Genomic DNA, 18224 nt, shown 5'->3' with positions numbered 1-18224 from the left:
TTTTTTAAACTACATGAGGGAAAAAGAAATAGAAGATATGTTAATGGGATGAGATGAAGAGGGGTGGAAAGAGGCTTGTATGGAGCATTAACACCACCAAATAGTCTGTTTGTGCTATAAGTCATTAAAACCAATGTGCAGGGTAATTATTAATCCGCTATGCTTTAAACACTTCCAAAGAGCTCCCCCTGAAGGCCTAGTGATTAAATCCAGTGCAGCACTGAGGCACAAAGACCAGGAAACCACAGGCATCACCTAATCTATGCTGAGTGAAGGATCTCAAACCCATTGCTCATCATTAGCTAACTGGGAAGTCCATAAATTAGGAAGGGACAGAATCAGGCTTGGCTGTGATATCTATCATAATCAATCACCTCATGATACTCACTTGAAGAATGGTCTCTTAGATGTAATACTAGATTACCAGTTTAATGGCAAGTAGTGCTAAATTAGGGATAATTTTGTGCTACAGGCCCACGACAACTAGGAGCTGGACCGAGTCTGAATAAACCCATTCCATTTAGGACCTCCACAGCCAAAAGGCAGAGGAAATTTTCACATCATCACCCTAGGCTGAATTTAAATTCTGGTCCCAAAGATCAAAGGCCTATGTTTAAGTGAGTTCTCCCCTGTCTCCAAAAGTAGATTGCACCTTTAAAACAGTTTGTAAACTTTGCCACTATCCAAAGTGGTAGGGGCTTCCTGTGCATCCAGATAAACCCATCTGATTTCTATCTTGCAGCACAGGGCAAGCTTTCAGGGCTACAGCTGAAGGACCCACAAGATTGGAAATCCTGGCACACTACCCCTTCCCCATAACAGTGCACACCTACTAGAGGATCATAAAATTAAACACAGATTTCAATTGCCGTAGCAACAATCACTCGGCCTTTGCCCTTGTCCTGTCTTCCCTCTATTCGGCTCCCTGATGGATGTGAACTTGACTCTGTTGACACGGATGTGAATCTAGAACCTGCTGCTTCCGATAGGAGGCTTCTTCTCAGTGGAGTGGGCATGCTGGGGGCCAATCCCTCCTGTTTATGCGCCGACGTGGCTGATTTATCGGAGGAATGGGTTCTACATCGATAAGAAGGCCTCCGCCTTAATTCTACCATCAAGTCACATTTCAGAAAATAAAACACCTCCTTGACAGAACATCTTTTCTCTGGATTGACAGCCAGCAGCCTCTGAAACATCCGGAGGGCTCCGTCTGTGAACCTTTTCCACTGCGAGGGAAACCCATTCAACTGACCCCTCTGCCACCGCACAAACTCCTCATAGAATGTGTCGGATGGCATGGCAGCCTCCCAGGGAAAATTCCCAGTCAGCATGCAGAAGATCAGAACACCAAAAGCCCAGACATCAATGCTGTAGTCAACTAGAAAACCCTCAGTCCTGTTAGCCTGGCATATTTCCGGAGCAGTGTATGGGATGGTCCCACTGATGCGTTTCACCCTGCAGCCAACCTTGCGCGTCATCCCAAAATCAGACAGCTTCACCCGTCTGCACTCCTTGTCGAACAGGAGGACGTTCTCTGGCTTTATATCCCTGTGAACCAGGCTTTTACTGTGCATGTAGTCAATAGCTAAACCCAATTGCTGCACACAGCGCTTCACATTGTCCTCAGGCAGACCCACCTGCACAGATAGACAAGAGATAATTAAGTGTGGCCAGTTCCAGCTTTCACATACCCAGCCTTTAACCCATTCAAGTAAGGTTCTCCATTACTATGCAACCAAGGCTACAGACCAGTACTTTAGAAACTATTCTTCCTTTTATGTGTCAAAATGTTTCAAAACCAGTTCCTTGATTCATCACTCAGACCCTGTAAGATTGATGCATTGCATAGAATTTCATCAGAGATTGAACTTCAATTTCCTTTAACAACTAATGCTGATAGAACTCGAGCAGTGACAATTAACGATTTAACTGCACTCCAGTGTCAACTAGCCTGCTGACATTTCCATGCTATAGCTGACGTTTATTAAAAGATGAAGGAATTCTCCATTCCCTACAGGATTTCTAACATGGACAGAGGTGAAATGTTTTATTTTTAACAGTCTGATTTTCATTTGCTCTCATCTAATTGCATTTTCCTCCTCTACATGTTAATTCAGTTGGATTCATGCCCCCTCATCAACCATATTCTTCAGGATTACTGAAATGCAAGTTACTCTGTGCCTCTTTTGTCCTGGCTTCACATGAACCACCAAGTCCTACTTGTTGTTCAGTGGGATGGTCTCTGCTGACTGCACTGTAATCACAAGGAGACACTCCACAAAGCATTGCTGAGACAAACATGAAGGCCTCACATACTAGGTCAATGCTTTAGAGAGAATCAAGGCCAAGATTCAGAACCCAAAGAGATAAATTGGAATTACAGGAACACTAAGGTTCCATCAGAGCCTCTCAGTGAGATCTAACATACCAACACTGGAGTTAACAAGTCAGTGCAAATGGCAGCACACTCATACCAAAACAGCAGCCCCAGCACCTCATAGCCCCACAACCAAGGTGGCACTTTGCCGTTACAGAGTCTGGGCAGACTCTATTATTGACCTCGATAATAAATGTTCCCAGTAAAATATCCTTAACAAAGGAGGAGACAGTGATAATGTCACTGGGCTAGTAATCCAGAGGCCCAGGCTGATGTTGTGGGGACAAGATCCCACCATGGCAGCTAGTGGAATTTAAATTCAATTAATAATCTGGAATTGAAAAGCTTGCCTCAGTAATGGTGATCATGAAACCATTGTTGGTCATCATAAAAACCCATCTGGTTCAGTAATGCCCTTTAGGGAAGGCAATCTGGAAGGAAACCTACATGTGACACCAGACCCACAGCAATGTGATTGACTCTTAACTGCCCTCAAATGGTGTGGCAAGCCACTAGTTCAAGAGCAATTAGAAATGGGCAACAGATGCTGCCCTTGCCAGTGACTCCCACATCCCATGAAAGAATAATTAAAAATATATAGAAACTGCTGCTCACAACTCCTATCCATACCTAAAGGATCACTAACCTGTATCTGACATGAACTACCTGCTATGGCTACAACATTTTTTTTACTTCTACTTTCTTTCTCAAAAAGATTCTAGAAATTGCTATCCCCTCACCTGGGGAGGGATGATGTCGAACAAATCTCCTCCTGGAGCATACTCCTGACCAAACACATAGCAGTCTTCAGTCTCAAAGACAACGTCAAAGACCTTGATGATGAAGGGGTTGGAGGAGAGGTTGTTAGTGACACTATACTCTCTCAAGAAATTCTTCAGCTTTGTTTTATTTTTATTCAAAAACTTTAAAGCCATTTTGGTTCCTGCAAAGAGAAAAAAAAGATTGCAGTAATAAGAACAGGGCATGTGAGACTAACCCAGGCAGCAATGAGGAGTGACTGTGAAGGGAGTCGAGAGAATGAATTGTCCATAACACCAAGTTACAACAAAACCCAATGCCTCAGGATGGAGACATGCAGCAAGGGGCTCCCAACAACCCCTTCTACAACCACCGAGGGAAAAAGAGAATGCAGCAACATTGGCAACTTGCACAGCAAGTACAGGCTGTACACTGCATATCCCAAGGGGAATGCCACCCTTAGGAATCATAATATATACCCAGTTACATTTCGCAAAATACCAGACTTGAAAAGGAGAACCAACAATGTGCTATTTATACTGGAGTGACAAAAAGTAATATTATCAACACTTCACATGACGACTTACTTTGTAGTTGCAGTAACTGTTATGTGGGGAGAAACATGGCAACCATTCCACACCAACAACATCCTGCAAACAGCAGTTGACCAGTTAGTACATTTTTCAGTAACATTTGTTGAGGGAGGAATGTTGGCCAGGACAGCTGGCAAACCCCTTGTTCTTTGAATAGTGCCAAAGGATCTTCTAAATCCAGTTTAAGATCCTACCCAAAGTTTGATGCTCCAACTCCCTCAATACTTTGTGGAAATGTCAGACTAGATTATGTCCTCAAGTCACGCGAGTGAGGCTTGAACCTACAAATATCAACTTGTATTCTGTTCTTCTCTCCCATACCAACTGTCCATCACACAGTCTGCCCACTCTGAGATACCAGCTCCTCTATCATGAATGTATGTGGCACTCACATTCAGGTATGGCATAACTCACCCAGTTGATCATATTCATTTCACACTGGACACAGACAGGAGGTGACATTGGGATACAAGTGATGCAGGTTTCTTTTTACCTACTGTTTATGGATAGAGTGAAGCGTATGAGAGGTTGACCATGAGCAGACATTTCCAATATGCAGCAATTTGCAGAATGACTGATTGGAATTAAGAGAGGCTCAATGTTTCTGTGACGTTCCTATTCAAAAAGCCTCGCCTTCTCCTCCATGCTTTCCCTCCATCCATTTCATGCAGTTTACATTTTCAACTCATTGCTCTTTATTATTCTCAATCCGCACACCGTTTGGCATCGGTGACAGCCCTGCTCAGGGCCATTTTCCACTCAGGTGCCTGAGTTGTTCCAGATGAAAGCACTGCTCTGATGGGGTTAATATAAGAAGTCGAGTAGGGTTACAGTTAATGTGACGTGGCTGAAAATATGGGGGTTAAATAAGGAAACTTCAGGGAGTGACTTGTCTTCACAGGGTTAATCTCTAGTTCTCCTCAGACTCAAGTCGCGGCTGCAGACTCACTGCGAGGAAGCTCAAACTGACCTAGTTACAGTGTCCATTTTACATCGGTGGAAAAATAGGCTAATTAAAATTAGCGGTCGAATGAGCCAATTCATAATACAGTCAACAGCAGAGAGCTTTGATTGCACATTCCTAATCTCTGATGCTGCTTTTTTTTTAATGCTCAGAAAACTCTCTTGCCAGTTTCCTTTGTTGGTATTGTTGAGCATTCAGCTCCATGCTAAAGAAAAGCAGTGAACAACAGAGGTGAAGGCGAGGTAGTGAAAGAGCCGAGAGCGGCCCTCATTCCACTAAACACAAGCTCTTTGTAAATGAGACATTGAACGCAGGACAAGCGCTGACTTCTTTACGTTCCTTGGCTTTCCCCCTTGGCTTTCAATGAAATGCGCTATGTTGCTTAGCAACAATTGAGCAGCAACAGGAGATTAAAAGTCGTTTCAACTCTGACCGCTGTTTGGAGACACTGAATATCCCGGGTATTAAACTCAAACCCAGTCCAGTTAGTGGGTCAGAATACCGACCTTAGACCTTACTGACTTTTCTTCGTGTACAAATCCAGTCCACACGGACTCAACACTCTCACAACAGACATATCAGCCCACCCTCTCACCTTATCCTTCAACTCATCTAGCCGCACTCACCAAATCCCCCAATCCTATCTTTTTACCATCTTCCTGTATCCACTGTTTCACCATATTTCTCCAACATACCTACCCATCCTGTCCTTCCACTGTAATCTGCTCTCTGATTTGGGGGCGGATGGAGGGGGCGGATCGGGGGGGGCGGTTTGTGGCAGTGGTGGTGGGGAAGTGGTGGTGCTAGTCCATACAACCTGTACAACATACCCTTTGTACTTGGAAATATCCCAGTTTCAAGCACACCCAACACAAAATCACTATTGTAAAACGTGTTCTAAGGCAGACAAACAGCAACAACGATTGTGTTAGAGGAAAAGTCAAAGGGGCCGAGAAAAAGAGGCAGAGAGAACGAGACATAGATAAACACAGACAATCCATGGAGTCAGTTACTATAGGGTGTGTTGCTACTCCCTGAACAGGCAGGAGTATGTGAGGGCAGATACTATAACAGTGTAGTAAGCACTGTTCAATCCTTGCAGCTACTGTTTTATTTGCTCCCTATCCTTTCCGATCCCATGGTTTCTGGTTCCATTTCTTTGTCCAAACAAAACAAAAAGTGCTACTCAATAAGTGTGACTTAAACAGGGAATAAATCTCTCAATTCTTCTAGTCTGCACATTGAAATATTCTGAACCAGTCCAATTATTGTTCCCCTGTCCCATACTGAGTCCCAGCCCTTCCATTCCCTCTTTTCCTGCTCTCAGAACTTATTCTTCTATTCACTCACCAGGCCCTCACCACTCACCTTTGAGTGCCCCCTCCCATCCTGACTCACTGCCCAATTGAGGGAGAGTAAAGTTTTGGCTACAGAAGTCAGCTCTAACCCAATCTTATTCTTCCCTTGAAGAACTTCCCTGCTAGTGAGACACAACTGAAATGAAGACCTGGCTAGAAACATATGATATTTACCCACAGCTGCAGATCTTCCTGGAGGCCAGTAGCCAGTGCGTTACCTCCAGATTCAGCATACAGTGTCCACACTGAGTTTGAGGACAGCCAGCACCGTGGAACTGTTATGTGTTTGCCTGAAATTACCTGCGATTTTGTGAATGACGAGTTCTACCTTGCCGTACGTTCCCTTTCCCAGTTCTCGAATGAAATCATAGTGTTTGTGAACATCTGATGCCGACAGGCTTCGCACGGCCATCGCCTGCATGTCCTCCGTGTCGCCCACCATGCCATATGAGCTTCGAGTCAGGTCCTGCTCAGTCCCACATACATTCATCCTAGCACTGAAAACAAGCCCAAAAAGAAGGGTTACTAAAGCATCCAGCAGTGGGTTTGGGCAGCTCACGAAATATCTACGCAGATTTAAGATTCCGCAGTGTATCTGCAAATCTCAACCCTCCCTCACTTAAACTCCTTCAGCCACAAGAACAACGTCATTGAGGAAAAAAATGCTCTGAAATTTCTAGGTGGGTAATTTTTACTTTGGACTAGAGCAAATCAGCCGCTTAGTAAACACCGTACCCGATTATATTTTGCTTTGAAGGCAGTGATGGGGAAAATCAAGCCTGGCGTATAATGGACGGCTGATTCAATGTCTACCCTTTTCCACCATCACTCATGGTTACAATGAACCCCTGGTCTCGGATAATTAAGGAGTGAGATTGTGAGTTATCCATCCAACTTCACAATCTGGTTCTATTCTGTTACCCAACCCCTGCGACCTACTTCCTCCACTCTCTGAGAAGACGAACATGCATTTATAAAGCTCCATTCATAACCACATTGGGATTCACTGCATTTTTATTCCCTCCCCACTTGGCATGGTCCAGACTGGGAACTAAACGGAGCAGGAACTATACAGCCTGTCCAGCAGGCAAGTCTGTAATCAGGTGCCAACATCACTCAGTCATGTGGGGGTATCAGTATCCAATTGTTTCTTAAACGATGCCAAGGTCTTCCTATAAATTTATGGCACACATTGACCATATGTAGCGACCTTCTCGACACTGAAAGACAATGTACTGCCACCGCAGCTTACATGAAGCTCGGGTGCGAGACAATCTCTTTAATCCACTGAACAGTGAACAATACTGTCCACATGACATGGAACCACAAGAAAAGTGCAGTTCGGAGAGGGAGAAGGCTGCAGCAGAGAACGTCTGCATACAATCGAAACAGATTCTATTTCGGTCAAATGCAGGTAAAGCAACTTCATATTGATGACTTACCACCGAAAAAAGCAGGTCAGGTGAGGTGCCGTGGCGTGAGCTGGAGCCCTTCCATCTGTCTCTCTCTCTCTCCACTTCACTTACAATCTCTGAGGACGTGACATAATTCTATTCTTTGCGTCAGCCAGGTTCGTCGAGAGTATTTGAAATTCAGGCCATTCATCAATTCGTAACGGATTTAATCAGCCCCATTAACACTTTCAGCATTTTAGAAGTTTTTCATTTGTCATCCCAGTTTTTCTCCCTCCCCTTCTGAAGGCATTGACTCAGTATGTTGGGATACAGCTCAGCTAGCCAAGTGGTTATGATACTGGGTTTGTAACCCCAAGATCAAGAGTTCAAATCTCACAATGGCAAACTATGAAACAATGTAACTTCATCTGAAACAGATGGAAACGGGTTTGTACTCGAAAGAGTTACAGCTCAATGGGCGCTGGCTACTCATCAGGCGTAAACCTCTACAGTGCAGACCAGCGGGAAGTCACAGCCAAGACTGTCCTCACCCACTTTGTACACACACATACCAATTAGAGGAGAGCCACTGCCCCAGTTAACTGACTGCATGCCATTACCGACCAGGAAAAGCTCTTTCAGCTAAAAGCAAAATATCGCGGACGCTGGAAATCTGAAACAGAAAATGCTGGGAAAACTCAGCAGGCCTAACAGCATCTGTAGAGAGATAAACAGAGTTAATGTTTCGAGTCCATATGACTTCTTCAAAACTCTAAAAGGCTGAAGAGCCATGCGGACTCAAAACATTAACTCTGTTTCTCTCTCCACAGATGCTGTTAGACCTGCTGAGTTTTTCCAGCATTTTCTGTTTTTGTTTCAAAACTGTTTGAGCCTTTGACACGTGATACCGGCAGCATTTTCTTTCAGAATGCCTCCTATGTTACACAGGTTGTTCCATGGATTTCTATTCTCTGTTCAAATTCAGAGCCACATGTCCCAACACTTGCTTTCATTTGCATCATTGTACTCCTGCTAGTTTGCTGCTTGTACACCATTGCAATATGTGTAAAATTGTATAGCGATGTTCACCTAAATTCATGATAGGCTACAGACATTGCAGACTAGTGGAGAACAATTTCACTCAAACGCAAATTTGATAAATTTATTTCAAAAAGTAATATTTTGGGATATGGTATATGAGTCATTTGAAACGCGACATCTGGTAAGAAGACTGAAGAACTTGGGAGGTGCAGGCGACTTTTTTTGTTTCCCAAAGCTCTCTGCTACTGGGAGTTTCCTCTCCTCGTTTCTGGGTCTGTGTTAGATTAATTGATAGAGATTGATTGCAGTGATTAGTCAGCAACTCCATTATACCATACCAGGATGACAGACGGTGAACTAGATGGATCGTGGTCTTTTTCCATCGAGCAGTTCCTGTTTGAGTGGCATCGAGTGCTGCAGAGATGGGACAGGAGAACATGCCCAATGGACTGGAGGTGATCAATCGCCTGGTCTCACAAACCACCAGGCAGCCATCTCAAGTAGAGTCTATGAAATAGGCTCCTTTCCACCCTCAGTCTGGCAGAGAGATGCAATACAAGGGCACTTAGAGAAGGAAAAGAAGTTAGTGTGACCGAAGGATATGAGAGAAAATGAAGAAAACAGCCACAACCTCAGGAGCAAAAAGCCGACAGGGTCTCAATCACATCAAACAGTGCAATGAAAACAGACAAGGCGAGGTGGGAAAACATGGTGGGAAAGACATTGTTAATCTCTTTGCGCACCCAGGGCCTTCCCTCGATCAAACCCTTTACCCCGAAATTCGATTTCAGTAACATCCCGACCAGCAACGTGCAAGCCACCAGGTACTTTCAGTAATCTGACATGCTGCACAATTTCACCAGCTGCAAACAGGTTTCGCATTGAAATCTGATGGAAAAAGAGGCAAGCACAAGTCGCAGGCAGCCCTTGAATCGTCGCTGGCTCCTGCTACACAGCATGGGCATTGCAAAGGGGCGTTTTTGACTGGGTGTACAGGCCAAAACGTGCTATTGTGAAACTATCCTGTCCCAGAGGCTTCCAAATTTGAACATCCAGTTGTCCCTCCTGCTATGAAGCTCCAGCGCCATCGGCACAGCTCCTCTTAATCTCTCAGTTTCTTCCCGCTGACAGAACCACATGGACAACATGACTCAGAGTCAGGTAACTAGACCGCTCCAAACCCCAGAGCTCACGGTCAGGACAGTGTCAAGGAGACAAAGATTCAAACTAATTAAAGGTAAATTTAGGATAGAACAACTTCTTCACACAAGTGATTAAAACGGCCAGCAGTCTTTTGGGAAGTGGAAGCTGAAAAACCTTTGAATGATTCAAGAAACAGCTGGATAGTATGCAGGGCAGAGATTTCACGCTCCAACCTCCATGGAGACGCGAGAACACAATAAGAGCAACTTCTAGGCTAATTTTCGGACACTCAGCCAAGCCGTGGGAAGAACCAGTTACATAGAGTAAAGAAAGACTTGCACTTCTGTGGCGTCTTTCATGACCTCAGGCCACCTTGAAACATTTCACAGCCAATTAAATACTGCTCGAAGTGCAATCAATGTAATGCAGGAAACGCAGCAGCCAATTAGTGCACTGTAAGGTCCCACTTACAGCAATGATAAACGACAAAAGCAAAATACTGCGGATACTGGAAATCTGAAACAAAAACACAAAATGCTGTAAAAGCTCAGCAGGTCTGACAGCATCTGCGGAGAGAGAAACAGAGTTAACGTTTCGAGTCCATATGACTCTTCTTCAGAGCTAAAAAGGGATACTTCTCTTCAGCTCTGAAGAAGGGTCATACGGACTCGAAACGTTAACAATGATAAATGACAGATTGTTTACTTTGGTGGTTTCGGGATAAATATTGGCCCAGGACATCGGGTAGAACATTGCCCTGGGATCTTTTACATTGAGCTGAAAGGGCAAACGGGACTTTGGTTTAAAGTCTCATTTGAAAGACTACCGATTGTGCAGTGCACCCTCAGCCTGGATTATGTGCTCAGTGCCCGGAGCGAGGGTTGAATCCAGTTGATCTGATTTAGAGATGAGTGTGCTACCACTGAGATACAGCTGACACCTTTGCTTTTCTTCAGTAGTGAAGAAACTACTCACACACATATTGCTCTCTGTTACACATTCCCGCTCCACACTCAATGTATATTCACCAGTACACAATCTAATCTGATACATGACATTACACATATCTTTAAATCTAGTCAATGTTGAAAGCTTCTGACAGTACATTGTTACATGGCAGTTCAGAGGATACATTAAGATGAAGGAATAACATAATCTCCTTGACACTTGACAAAAATCCATCTATAATAACTGTACTTTTGTGTTTGAAATGATCAGAATAATCAACAGATCCCCAATCTACATTCTAATGCTATAAGTACTGATGAACAAACCACGAAGGGTCGAAGAATCTGTATCTGTCTTGTATAACTCTATGACTATAACTAAACCAGTGGCCGGGGAGGTCCCAGGTTTTGACTGCTGCTTTGTGTTAACAATATTGTTCAAACGTGAATAGTGGGCGCGGTCTCAGAGGATGTGTGGAACTGTACCCCTATATCCCAATGAAGAATCAGCACGGTCAGAAGAAGCAAGAAGAGGGGTAAAAATTCAGAAAAAAGATTCAAGGCAGGAAGGAGAGGGGATGAAAACTGCCCGCCCTGACAACAGGCAACTCAAACTCTTGGAGTTGTCCTCCGATATACAATAAATATACAGAAACCAGCTGCAGCTTTAGAAAGCCTCCAACATTAACAGGAAATCGCACCTCTTTAAACATCTAGAATTGTTGGTTGTTCCAGGTCATCTGTATTAATGGAGACCGACTTCATACTGAATAAAAACATTTAACATTAATGTCACAACTCTAAAATAACCTGGAGCGATTTCAAGCTTGATCCAATGAAAAGCGCCCGTGAGGACCAGGGACTCGCTAATTGTCATCTAAACCGTAGGTAGAGTTCTCCCTCGTACTTGCTCCCAACAGTTACAATACGAGGTGGTTCTGCCACAGCTCAGGTGGCAGAAACAGGTTCACTTGCCCTGTGTGGGTCTGGTTGTGACCCCCAACTGCACAGTCTCCAGGGTTAGACTCACCTGCAGCTTCTGGACACCTGAGCCGCTTCCTCATGCTCCCTCTCCCTCGGCTCTTCCAGCCTTTCCTGTTTGTTGCCCAGTTGGAATTTGGGAGGTTCCTTCCCTTGGGGTGAAGTATGAGGCCGGGATGGGAGGGGTGGGGACAGGGAAGGACGAGGAGACTGGACCACAGCCCCTCTCTTGATTCACCAGCTGCTGGGCAGGTCTCCACATCACATCCCGGCTGCAGTCCTGTAGCGATTCCTTTGTCCTTTGTTTCTCCAATGCTCAGTCCTTGTCGTTTCTATGTCGGGCTGCTCTGCTCCACTTTTTCTCCTGAATTTCTGTTCTTTTTTCTCTCCCTCTGCTGGGATAAAGCTCAGACTCTTCCCGTCCTATCTATTACAAGACGGATGCAGCCCGTCATGCTGCACTCCCTCGCTCTGTCCTGGGCTCACCGCTCATTCACTTACATCGCGCTCCAGGCTGCTCCGCCCCACACCCACAGAGCGCTGGGTCCTAGAGCCCATCCAAGTCAAATTACAATTTCCACCCCCTTCACTCTGCTGGGTCTTAAAGTCCTTCTGATAAAAACCACAAAGTTCCCACCTAATTTTCATTGCTTTGTCCTAGACAGCATCTTATATACAGCATCACATTACTGAAATCAAAACAGAAAATGCTGGAAATACTCAGCAGACCTGGCAGCATCTGTGGAGGGCAAAACAGTTAACATTTCAGAACGAAAACCTTTCATCAGAACTTGGAAAAGCTTTCCTAGTTCTCATGAAGGGTCACAGACCTGAAAAGTTGACTCTGTTTCTCTCTCCACAGATGATGCCAGATCTGCCGAATATTTCTAGCATTTCTGTTTTTATTTCTGATTATCAGCACCCACTGTATTTTGCTTTGTACTGCATTACTGAACACATTCCATATGGGCTACGTATCCTGAAGTCATCAAATGTCATTTCAGCATCATACTTAGGGTGAGATTTTAGCTCATTCAAAACCCATTCACTTGCACAGAGTTAAAATTGGCCCTATTTATTATTAGAATCATAGCTAGTTCAACACCATTGATGTAATTTTTACCTTTATTATGTCAGTGCTATACAATTATCCAAAACTCTGCTTCCTGTACCCTATTTTGCACCAAATCCTGTTCACCTTTCACCCCGATGCTTGCTGACCTATGTTGGCTTCCAGCCTGGCAACCTCTCAATTTTAACATTTTCATCTTTGTTTTCAAATCCCTCTATGGCCTTGCCCCTCTCTATTTCTGTAATCTCCTCTATCCCTACAACAGATCTAGCAACTCAAAACTGGGCATCAATGAGGCACTGTGGGCCATCAGCAACAGCAGAATTGTATTCAATATCAATCTGTAACCTCATAGCCTGGCATATCCCCCGCTCCACCATTACCATCAAACTGAGGGATCAACCCTGGTTCAATGAAAAGTGCAGGAGAGCTTGCCAGGAGCAGCACCAGGCACACCTACAAGTGATGTGTTAACCTGGTGAAGCAACACAAGACTACTTGCATGTCAAACAGTGGAAGCAGATGCAATAGACAAAGCTAACAGATTCCGCAACCAGTGGATTAGATCTAAGCTCTACAGTCCTGCCACATTCAATTGTGAATGATGGTGGTCAATTAAACAACTAAAGGGCAGAGGAAACTGCACAATTATCCCCATCCTCAGTGATGGGAGAGTCCAGCACATCAGAGCAAAAGACAAGGCTGAAGCATTTTCAACCATCTTCAGTCAGAATGCTGAGTGGATGATCCATCTTAGCCTCCTCCTGAGGTCCCCAGAATCGCTGATGCCAGTTTTCAGCCAATTTGATTCACTCCATATGATATCAATGAACAGCTGAAGGCACTGGATACTGCAAAGGCTATGGGCCCTGGCAACATTCCACCAACAGTACTGAAGACTTGTGCCTCAGAACTACCTGCATGCCCTAGCCAAGCTGTTCCAAAACAGCTACAACATTGGCATCTATCCAGCAATGTGGAAAATTGCCCTGGTATGTCCTGTCACAAAAAGCAGGACAAAGCCAACCCAGCCAATTACTGCCCATCAGGCTATCCTCGATCATCAGCTAAACGATGGAAGGGGTCATCAACAGTGCTATCAAACAGCACTTGCTCAAGTGGCTAGTGAGATAGTTCATGCATTGGTTTTGTTTTTCCAAAACTCCCTAGATTCTGGGAAGGTCCCATTAGATTGGAAGATAGCAAATGTAACTCCATTATTCAAAAGGGGGAGACAGAAAGTAAGAAACTACAGGCCAGTTAGATTAATATCTGTCATAGAGAAAATGTTAGAAGCTAGTATTAAGGAAGTTATAGCAGGGCACTTGGATAAGCTCACAATCATTAGGCAGAGTCAACATGGTTTTGTGAAAGGCACTTATCTTTGAGGAATTAACATGTGCTGTGGATAAAGGGGAATCAGTGGATATACTGTACTTAGATTTCCAGAAGGCATTTGATAAAGTGTCACATCAAAGGTAATTGTGGAAAATAAAAGCTCATGGTATGGGGGTAACACATTGGCATGGATAAAAGATTGACTGGCTAACAAGAAGCATAAATGGTCTTTTTCAGGTTGGCAAGATGTATCAAGCGCTGTGCCATATGGATCAGTGCTGGGACCTCAACAGTTTACAATTTACATAAATGACTTGGATGAAGAGATTGAAGAGATGGCTGCCAAATATGCTGATGAGACAAAGATAGGAAAGTAAGTTGTGAAGAGGACATAAGGACGCTACAAAAAGTTATAGATGAGTTAAGCGAGTGGGCAAAGATCTTGCAAATGGAGCATACTGTGGGAAAATGTGAAATTGTCTATTTTGGCAGGAAGAGAAGCATATTATCTAAATGGTGAGAGATTGCAGAGCTCTGAGGTGCAGAGAGGTCTAGGTGACCTAGTGCATGTATCACAAAAGGCTAGTATGCAAGTACAGCAAATAATTAGGAAAGCTAATAACATGTTATCAATTTATTGCCAGAGGAATTGAATACAAAAGTGGGGAGGTTATGCTTCAGTTGTACAGGGCACTAGTGAGACTACATCTAGAGTACTGTGTACAGTATTGGTCATGCTATTTAAGGAAAGATATAAATGTGTTGGAAGCAGTTCAGAGAAGATGTACCTGGAATGGGTGTGTTGTCTTATGAGGAAAGGTTTGACAGAGTACGCTTGTATCTACTGGAGTTTAGAAGAGGAAGCGGCAACTTGATTGAAACATATAAGATCCCGAGGGGTCTTGACAGTGTGTATATGAAAAGGGTGTTTCCTTTTGTGGGAGAATCGAGAACTAGAGGTCACTGTTTAAAAATAAGGGGTCGCCCATTTAAAACAGATGAGGCAATTTTTTTTCACCCAGAGGGTCGTGTGTCTTTGGAACTCTCTTCCTGAAAAGGTGGTGGAAGCAGAGACTTTTAATATTTTTAAGGCAGCGGTGGATAGATTCTTGGTAAGCAAGGGGGAGATTGGTTATCAGGGGTAGATGGGATACAGATTTGAGGTTACTATCAGATCAGCCATGATCTTATTAAATGGCAGAGCAGGCTTGAGGGGCTCAATGGCCTACTCCTGCTCCTTGTTCGTATGCACAAGGAGGAAGACACAAAGAAGCTGCAAAGAATATATACAAGTTAAGTGAGTGAGCAACAAGGTGACAGATGGGCTATAATACGGGAAATATGAGGTTCTTTAATTTTGTCATAAGAACAGAAAAGCAGAATATTTTTTAAAAGGTGTGAAACTTGTAAATGTTGATGTTCAGAGAGACTTGGGTGCATTTTTACAAGGAACTCAAAAAGTTAGCATGCAGGCACAGTGAGCCATTAAGAAAGCAAATGGCAAGTAAGCCTTTATTGCAAGGGGATTGGAGTGCAAGAATAAAGACACCTTTCTACAATTGTACATGGCTTTTGTGAGACTAAATCTAGAATACTGTGTGAAATTTTTGTCTCCACATTTAAAAAAGGACATACTTCCATTGGAAGCAAAAATTCTCTATATTGGTCCCTGGGATGAGAGGGTTTTCCTATGATGAGAGACTGAGTAAATTGGGTCTATATCTATATTCTCTTAATGAGAAGTGATCTCATGAAACATTCAAGATTATGAATGGGCTTGACAGAATTGAGTCTTTTTCCCCTAGCAAGGGAATCTAAAACACAGGAGTACAGTTTTGGGATAAGCAGTCAATTATTTAGGTCTGAGATGTGGAGAAATTTCTTCACTCAAAGGGTTGTGAATCTTTGGAATTCTCTATCCTAGAGAATTGTGGATGTGCCATCATTGAATATATTTATGGCTAAGGTGGACAGATTTTTGGTCTTTCAGGGGATCAAGGGATATGGGGAGCAGGTGTGAAAGCGGAACCATAATCATACTGAATGGTGGAACAGGCTGAATGGGCCAAATGGTCTTCTCCCACTCCTATTTTTTATATTCTTAAATACCAGTTGTTGGGCCCTGAATTTAATTTAATCTTCCACTGTATGTCTACTTAAATATTTTGTTCCTTAAGGTAGGAGAACTTTTCAGCAAGAGATTTAAGGAACAGGGACAGGCTTTGATAAGTAAAGAGCTTATTGTGTGGAAGGACTAACTTGATGGGCTGAAATACTGTTTTTTTTTAATTACTTAAATGGTTCCTTGTATTTTTATCAATAACACTTCTAGTTCCAGAACTTATCCAGTTCTAGGTCTAGAACTTCAAGTTCCCAAATCTGTCTAATTCATATCACAGAACCTTGGAGCTCATGTAATAGACATCACTAGCCTGAGAGTCCATCTTATTCATGCCACAGGGTCTGGATGCTTCAAGCAAATCTACATATTAAGATCTGTTTCACACTCGAGACACCAACCGTATGCAAAAACATGATTTTTGGGGCCGGAAAAATGGAGTCATCTTATATACCAGGTTGACTTAAACAGCACGATCTATGGTAAATAAAAATAGAATCAGGTGAGAATAGTCCCACCCAGCTAGACGACAGTGTTAAAGTGTTGGAGAAGGATGGTGTGATCATTCGTGTCTAAGGCTGAAGACAGATTGAGAACGGTGAGGACGGAAAGTTTACCTTTGTCACAGTCACATAGGATGTCATTTGTGACTTTGATAAGAGCTGTTTCAGAACTGTGGTAGGGGCAGAAACCTAACTGGAGGAATTCAAACATGGCGTTCGGGGCAAGATGGGAATGGATTTGGGAAGCGACAACATGTTTAACGGTGATAGTTATGATTTAGGGAATTTCACACCAGAAAGTCAAATATCAGGAGTGAACACTTGACAGCATTTTATGGGACAAATGAATGATAAGCTCAGGGACATATTCAATGTCCATCTTACGAAACAAGTTAAATCTTCATCTTATGGGGTAGGTTCAACTTTGATCTGTGGGTTAGTAGGTGGTTATTCTTCTCCATAATCAAAAGATTAATAAAATCTCAGGACTAAGTAATTATGTAGCTTTGAAGCAATTAGTCTCTGAGAATCTGATGTTGTTGCCTGACAATTAATGACAGAGAAAAACAAGTGCTCCTTCCTTCTTCACTGTAAGAGAATAATTATTAATCAGACCTGAAGTGCCCAGAGAAAGCAGTCAGCAGTCCATATTATCCTAGTAATCTGGTAGCAATCCTTAAGCATGCAACAAAATTAGTGGGAACATTGGATACTTGTTTAGCTTTGAGAAGGATTTTGCTTATTGAAGTTTTTAATAAGTGAGCCACATAGAATGAATTATAACTTAGATTGCTGGATTAAATATTGCCTTATTACCAGAAAGAGGGAGACATTAATAAATATAGTCTTTTGGAGGCAGTGATCTCCCAGGCCCTCAAAAGATACAGAAGCAAAAAAATATGCTGATGACAGCAATCTGTACGCCCAGATATTGAATTACTGATACCCTCAACCTCTCCCTTACTAAATTGGAATTCCCTTTCACATTTGTCCTAGGGATAAACACGCAGCACAACACCTTCCCAGATGAGTGCAGCTCCAACAACACACAAGAAGCTCGACACCATCAGGACAAAACAACCTGCTTGACTGGCACTTCATCCACCAGCTTAAACATTCATTCCTTCCACCAGTGGCATGCAGTGGCAGCAGTGTATGACAAGATGCACTACAGCACTTCACCAAAGCTTCTTTGATAGTAACTTCCAATCACACAACCTCTCCCACTTATAAGAACAAGGGCAGCAGGTGCATGGGAACACCACAATCTGCAAGCTCCCCTCTATTTCCATTCTTATTTGGATATATATCGTCGCTGCTTCACCATCACTGTGTCAAAATCCTGGAATGCCCTAAGAATGTTCCGTCTACTTTTCCTTTGCTGTGCACAGCCTCTTTGTTGCAGTGTAAGACCATTTAAGATTGCCGGGTGGCTCCAGATGTGTACATTTTAAAGGGAATGATGCTTATGAGTGTCTGTTTGCTGCCTGCACTGTAAATTCTGAATTCCTCTGCAGCCATGCACTCTCGCAGCTTAGACAAAACATTTCTCTCGTCCTAATAGCATTGTGGGAGTACCTACATCACAGAGACTGCATTTGTTCAAGAAGGCAGTTCACCGTCATCTTCTCAAGG

General features: G+C 43.3%; 1 protein-coding gene across 1 annotated transcript; it reads right to left on the bottom strand.

The window, feature by feature from the left end:
* Positions 1–848: 848 nt before the first annotated feature.
* sbk1 (SH3 domain binding kinase 1) lies at positions 849–11652 on the bottom strand. Its single transcript, XM_041206747.1, has 4 exons — positions 11607–11652; positions 6352–6548; positions 3118–3320; positions 849–1637 (listed from the first exon to the last, which is right to left on the bottom strand). The coding sequence occupies exons 2-4, from the start codon at positions 6539–6541 to the stop codon at positions 849–851; spliced, it is 1182 nt and encodes a 393-aa protein (XP_041062681.1). The 5' UTR covers positions 6542–6548; positions 11607–11652.
* Between the last annotated feature and the right edge of the window lie 6572 nt (positions 11653–18224).

Source organism: Carcharodon carcharias, chromosome 15 (assembly GCF_017639515.1).
Source record: "Carcharodon carcharias isolate sCarCar2 chromosome 15, sCarCar2.pri, whole genome shotgun sequence".
Lineage (NCBI taxonomy): Eukaryota > Metazoa > Chordata > Chondrichthyes > Lamniformes > Lamnidae > Carcharodon > Carcharodon carcharias.
Note: the sequence above shows the minus strand (reverse complement) of the source record. Positions and strands in the feature narration are given on the sequence as shown.